At 40.9% G+C, this 6,882-nt stretch overlaps 1 protein-coding gene across 1 annotated transcript in view; it reads left to right on the plus strand.

Moving 5' to 3' along the window:
- Window positions 1-1,084: 1,084 nt before the first annotated feature.
- The window catches only part of Abhd3 (abhydrolase domain containing 3), an 85,862-nt gene continuing 80,064 nt past the window's right edge, over window positions 1,085-6,882 (plus strand). Inside the window, exon 1 of the mRNA XM_004635814.2 lies at window positions 1,085-1,195. Within this exon, the coding sequence (XP_004635871.1) occupies window positions 1,085-1,195 (111 nt within the window). The remainder of the gene's footprint in view (window positions 1,196-6,882) is intronic.

The raw sequence follows: 6,882 nt of genomic DNA on the forward strand, positions 1-6,882 counted from the left end.
CTTTTATTTTATTGGTCCATTTTAGATATCCATAATGATCACATTAACTGTAAGAATTTGTACCTGTACATGATATATCTTGATTCTTCTTTTTCCCCATTCCCCCCTTCCCCTCTCTTCAACCCCTCTTTCCTTTTTTATTTGTAAAAGCTTTGCTCATGTTTTTCTTTTTTATCATCCCTACTTCCCTCACCCCCTCTCCCGTTCCCCTTTGCATTGGAATATTTTCTTCCCATTTCCCATATCTATTCAACATTTTCTTTCTTATTTACCCTTTCAGTTTCTTGCCAGAAACAATGCAGTATTTATGCATGTGTGTTCGTTTGATTTATTTCAGGTAAGAGTATGGTCTCAAGGTAAATTCATTTGCCTAGAAATATCTCAGACCTATCTTCCTTTATGACTGAATAGTATTCCGTTATATACCACATCTTCTCTATTCATTCATTGGTTGATAGGCATCTAGACCGTTTCACAGATTTGGGTATTACAAACTGTGCTGCTAGAAACATGGGTGTGCATCTATTGCTGTGGGAAGAGGAGATCTTTAAGCAAAAGAGATACTGATTGCTAAGAAGAAAAAGGAAAATAAAAATGATGGCTTGAGGGTATCACATGGAACAATAAGGTTCCATCCTTTGCAGTCGCAAAATTGCAAAAGTGAAAGCCTTTCTTAGAGAAGAAAGCCCCAGAGCTCACATCCCAGAGTGCTGGCGACTGCACCATGTTTCACAATGACAGCAGCCTAGAGGATTTCTTCCTTAGAATTCGGTTCCAAGTGCTCAGCAATCTAGGGACTCAGCCCCTACAGACGAGAGAGAGAAAGCTGGCTACTGCTTCAGCTGGCAGAAGACCTTGGCATCCTCCATGTGACGCTGCTTTTAGGAGCATGCAGAATGCAAGACTTGCAGAGTCAGGAAGGTTTCTACCCTGGTTTCAGAAAAAGGCCTGAGAGCCCTGGCTGTGTGCCCTGTAAGTGTGCAAGCAAAGGGGCAGTGGAGAGCCCAGGGGAATGGAGAGGCAGGCACAGGGTTTGTCTGAAGAAAACTGCAAGAAGGGGAGGAGCAGGCCCCGGGGAGGAGCCATGCCGGCTACAACCGCTGCAAGTTCAGCTGGAGGCCACATGGTGCCACAGATTGCCTTAGATGCTGCCCGTGGAGCTCTAAGACCTGATGTCTCCTCTGCTGGATTTTGGGTGTGCTTTGGTTCCTTTCCTATGTGTCCCCCATTTGTAATATTTATCTGTCTTGTCCCATTGAATGTGGAAAGTGGTGAACTTTCTTTTCATGTGTACAGAGGCTCACATCTCAGAGTTTGTCTTAAGTCTCAAGAAGACATGATACTTGTACTTCTCCGCTATGCTGAAACTGAGGACTTGGGCAACTCTCAGAGGTGGACTCATTGCCTTTTGAATAAAGGAAGGTGCATGAGTCTTTGAAGGATTGGGGGTAGGAATGCTACAGTTTGTGTCTAGACGTCCTCTCAAAGCTTCATACAGTCGTGAGCGGCAAGCTTTGATAGGTGGCTGAATCTAGAGTTTGGGACGGATGCATGGTCTAGTGCTTGCATTATGGGTTTGAGGGCCACACTCTCCCTTGGGTACGTAGCCCGCACACAGTACAAAGGACAAGGGCCAGCCGAATAGCTCAGCGGATTAAAGCACCTGCAAGCAGGCGCAGGGGCCGGGGGTCAATCCCTGGGCCTGTTGTGCCAGCCCTGCCCCCAGGGTGCGCAGAGATGGCAATTGAGAGTGGGCATGGTAGAGCGCGCCTGTAATGCCAGCTCTTGGGAGGCTGTTAACAGGTGGATCACTACGAGTCTGATCTAGTAGTGAGACCCTGAACACCCTGTAGACACGTCCATAAGTTTTTTTAAAAATTATATATAACATTATATATATATATATATGATTTTTTCCTCCCCTCCCTTGTTGCTTTTGTCTGTTTTCTGCCCTCTGTGAACTACTGCCCCTCTGCCATGCCACCATACACTGGAACAAGCAGACTATGGACTGAAACTTCACAACTGTGAACTAAATGAACCTTTCTTCCTTTTACTTTGGGTGAGTGGCTTGCTTCAGTAATGAGAAAAGTAACCAAGACAGAGACCATTAACATTGATGGTTATAACTGATATACTTTGAATTGTCCTTGTCATGTCAATTTCCTGGTTTTGGTTCCCTTCTTTTTCTCTTCATTTAATTGCTCTCCTTACCTGATGTATTCATTCCGCTGGGGTACATGGAGGTGTAGAACTTGTTCTCCTTTTCTAGAATGGCCTGAGAACATTTTGGAGTGCTGGTTTGGTGGTCATGCATGTTTTCAGGTGTTCTTTGTCATGGAAGTATCTTATCTCTCCATCAATTTTGAAAGATAGTTTTGTGGGGTATATTCGTCTGGAATGAAGGTTGTTTTCTTTTAGGGCTTGAAATACTTCACTTCAAACTTTCTTTGACCAGAACAATTGCGTTGAGAAGTCTGCTGTGATTCTGATGGGCTTTTATTTTATAAGTGATTTGTTTCTTTTCTCTAATAGTTTTTAACATTCTGTTCCTGTACTGAATTTCTAGAATCTTGACTATTATATGCCTTAGTGTAGTTTTTATCATTGCTAATTGGAGTTCTATATGCAGCTGAAAGCCATTCTATACAAGCTTCTGGGAAAATAAATTCATAATTGAATTGTGACTGGGGCTTGTCCAAGGCCTTGTATCTTCCCATGCATGCCAACTATGCTATGTAGGACCTTAACTCTGTGTGCCTCCAGTCACAGTTGAGGCCTCGCAGTCCTGAGAGCTGTGGTGCTCCAGGGCAAGATTATATCAGCAGAAGACCTCTTGGTTCCTGGAGAACTGAATAGTAGTACAAAAAACAAACAAAAAAAGCTTTACCTGGTGGAAAGGACAAACTTCTTATTACCCTGCTGTGTCTCCCCGTTGTAACATCAACATAAGATCCTCATTACCTTAAGACCGCTGCTACCAGTCAGGCCTGGTGGGGCACGCCTGGCATTCCAGCACTCAGGAGGCCGAGGCAGGAGGACCATTGCAAGTTTGAGACCAGCCTGGGCTACAAAATGAGCTCAAGACCAACCTGAGCTACACAGCAAGACCCTGTCTCAAAAATAATGATAATATAGAAAATAAAAATAAAAACATCACTGCTGCCCTCTGAGTCACCTAAAGTGATCTTCATCAACATAAATTCCTTCTCGGCATTAGACCTTGCTGCCCTCTGATTCATGTGACGATTCCTTCACCACTTTCCTCAATGTAAATAGTATCTATAAATACTGAGGTTCTGGCTGCCTCATGGCCTTTTGTTTTGTGTGAACAACCGCCCACCCACAATCCCCATTGCATCACCATTTTATCTCTTGCTCTTTTTTTTTTTTGCTATGCACCATAGCAGGTTCTGGGAAATTGATGATTCACAGCAGGGGACCCCAGTAATACACCTCACTATCTGCATGTCAAAATTTTTTTCTTAGAGCCAGCAAGATAGTTCAGAGGACTAATCATCTACTTAGGCAAGCACAGGGACTGGGATTTGATCCCCAGCACCACAGGCCACGCCAGCCTCACCCCCAAGCACACTGAACCGGCCACTGAGACCTGTCATGGTAGCGCATACCTGTAATCCCAGTGTTGGGAAGGCTGAAAACAAGAGGATCACTACAAGTCCAATGTATGTAGTGAGACCCTGTACCAAATACGTAAAAATAAAACATAAATACAAAAAAAGACTTTTTTTACTTGGGAAGTTTTCTGCCATTACATCTGTGAACAGTTGTCTTAGGTCCTTTGTGCTATGTCCTGCTTTTTTACTGACCCAAGTAAATCTTATGTTACTGTTCTTTGCGTCATCTGACAGCTGTTGGGTCAATTTTTTCATGGTCCCTTGCTAGTTTTAAGAAATCTGTGTTTTCATGATCACCAACCACAGCACTGCCATCTGTATCTGATGTTGCGTCTTCACATTAGCTCATTTTTCACTTTATACTTTTTTGGGATTTTTAATCTCCTGGCTATCTTTTTGAATCTGTTTCGTGGATTCCAGTACTTTTTTTTTTTTAGCCCACTCAGCCCACCTGAAGGAGGAGCTGGTGTGGCATGTGATGCTGGGGATTGAACTGTGGTCCCCTGCACCTGCGTAAGCTTGCCTAAGCAGGCGCTTTAGACCACTGAGCTGTCTCGCAGGCCCTCTAGTTCTTTCTTATGTTGGGTCTTTATGATTTCCATCATTTACCTCTTTTTTATGAATATCTACCTGCTCTAAACTCACTCCCCATGGCTTCATTCTGGTCCCATCTCTAAAATTATCTGAGAAATTACTGCCGACTTGCTTTTTCCTAGAGACCCAGTCATCTGCTTTGTTACTTCTACTGTTACCACTTCAGAACTTCCAGGTGAGTGGCTTTCATATTGTTCTACCTCATTGCCCCCCAGTTTTGCCTTTGGTGAGTTGGAAGTCTGAGTTTGCATCTTATTTAAATATCTTATTACTTTTCTTGTTGTTGAATTCCTGGGTTGATTCTTGTAAATAGCGTGTGGCAGGTAGCTTTATTGCTAGTCTTTGGAACCCTTAGGAAATGACTACTTCTCGGAGATGTCTTCAGAGTAGCTGGCTTTTGGGTTCTGAGTCTATTGCAAGATCCTACCTCTTCAATTCATTGGGAATGAGAAGTTGCTACCTACTTACCCTAGGCCTTGGTTGTTTTTTGGTTTGTTTGTTTGTGATACCAGGGATTGAAGCAGGACCTTGTGCTTGCCAGGCAGGCGCTTATTTCACTGAGCTATCTCCACAGCCTTAGGCCTTGGTTCTTTGGTGCTGGCCTGTAATAATTTAATGACCCTTAGACAGTCTCAGTCTTGACATTCCAGAAGAACCACTGATTGGGACAATTATCTTGGCTAAAGTAGTATAATAAGCAATAACAATAGCATCAAACATGCCTAGAAAAATGACAAATTGTGGTAACTATTAATTTGCCACCTTTAACCATACGAACTATATTTTTAGTTCTATAACAAAAATCTAAAACAAATAAAAAAATTGTATACTGTACGTATGCTTTCAATATGGCAATTTTACCCTCAGGAGAGAAAATTTCAGTAGAGCATAACACTAATTTTGTCATAAAGAAGCAAAAAATTGGGTCTGTCAGACACATATTTATCCTTTAGAATACTTGTATTAATAAATTATTATTGTTAGTTGTTTTATTATATTAAATAGTAAGTACTTAATAGGAAAAAAATCACAAAAAATGATGTATTGAGGTTTTTACATTTATTGCTTATTAAAAAGCATCAACATGTTCAACATTGATGGTTTTTGATGTGCAAAATCTAAAAAAGAACAACACAAATAAATTCTTATTTGAACTACAATAAAAATACCAATACCACATTGCAAAAAAAATATTTATTTATTTTCTTGTGTGGTACCATGAATCAAACCTAGGGCCTCGTGCGTGCTGGGCAGGCCCTACATTACTGAGCTACATCCCCTTCTCTACAAAATAATTCTTTACTTTAGTCATCACACCCAAGGCAGTTTACACACATGACAATAGTATGTTCCATATACATGTATCACATGTGTTTTGCTTCCTGGTCTTCTGTAGGGCATGCTTGACATCTCACTGGTCTTGGTATTTAGTTAGGAGGTGCTTATTATACTAAAAGGTATGTAGTTAACGGGGACATAAAATAACAATAAAATAAAGTATTAAATCCTTATTTTTTTCTTAATACACATTATATGTTTAGAGTAGACATCAACATTTTCACATCATGCTTACAAAACCTAAGATAATACCAGAAATAAATCCCTATATCAACTACAATGAAAATACCAATAAAACCCTACCATAAAAATAAGCTTTGCTGTAACTCTCACTGCCTCAGGTGCTGCATGTTCCAGGCCTCTCTCTCGCTTACACCAACAGCATGTCTACTTGGCTTTCCTTTCTTATGTGTCACCTAGCTTTTCTTCCTATTTTGTCAGGATCTTCCTACTATACTATATAACATGCACTTGGCAGAGAAATAAGATATCAATAAAATGAAATGTCAGCTATGGAATGGGGACTTAGAATCACATCAACATTTTCACATCACCTGTGTACTCACTTACAAAACCTAAACGATAACATCAAAAATTAAAACCTATGTGAATTACAATATAAACACAAACAAAAGTCTATCACAGAAATAATGTGCTTCAGGACCAGTGAAATAGCTCAGTGGTCTAAAGCGCCTGCTTAAGCAAGCTTAGGCAGGCACAGGGGACCGCAGTTTGATCCCTGGCACCACATGCCATGCTAGCCCCACCCTCAGGGCTGACTGAACTGGCCAATAAATAAATAAATAAATAAATAAATAAATAAATAAGAAATAATACACTTCAACTGTCAGACCCAAAGCATTCTTCACACGTGACAACTGCTTGTTCCATACACAAATGCTACTTACACTGATAGCACATATGTTTTCTTTTCCTGTCCTTCCTTTTTTTCCTTTGATCAGACTTTATTCGTACATTTTAGATACACATAATGACCACATTCATCATTGAAAATTTGTACCTGCATGTGATATAACCTAATTCTGGTTGTTTTTTTTTCCTCCTTCTACCCTCCTCTCTTTACCTTCCTCCCCTCCTGTCCTTTCTTGTAGAACACAGTTGACATCTATTTTGTTTTCCTGTCTTCATAGTAGGTCTTTGCAATGCTTCACCCGCCTGTTCACTAGTCAGCTATGCAGTGTGCTCCACAATTTTTTTTTGCATAGTGCCCTGGGAAGAAACATTTTTTCCCCTCTGCTACAAATAATCCCTTATGAGCTCCAGTCCCAGTCCTCTAAGGAAATTTCTCCAT

The sequence above is a fragment of the Octodon degus genome, unplaced genomic scaffold (genome assembly GCF_000260255.1).
Source record: "Octodon degus isolate 3935 unplaced genomic scaffold, OctDeg1.0 scaffold00075, whole genome shotgun sequence".
NCBI lineage: Eukaryota > Metazoa > Chordata > Mammalia > Rodentia > Octodontidae > Octodon > Octodon degus.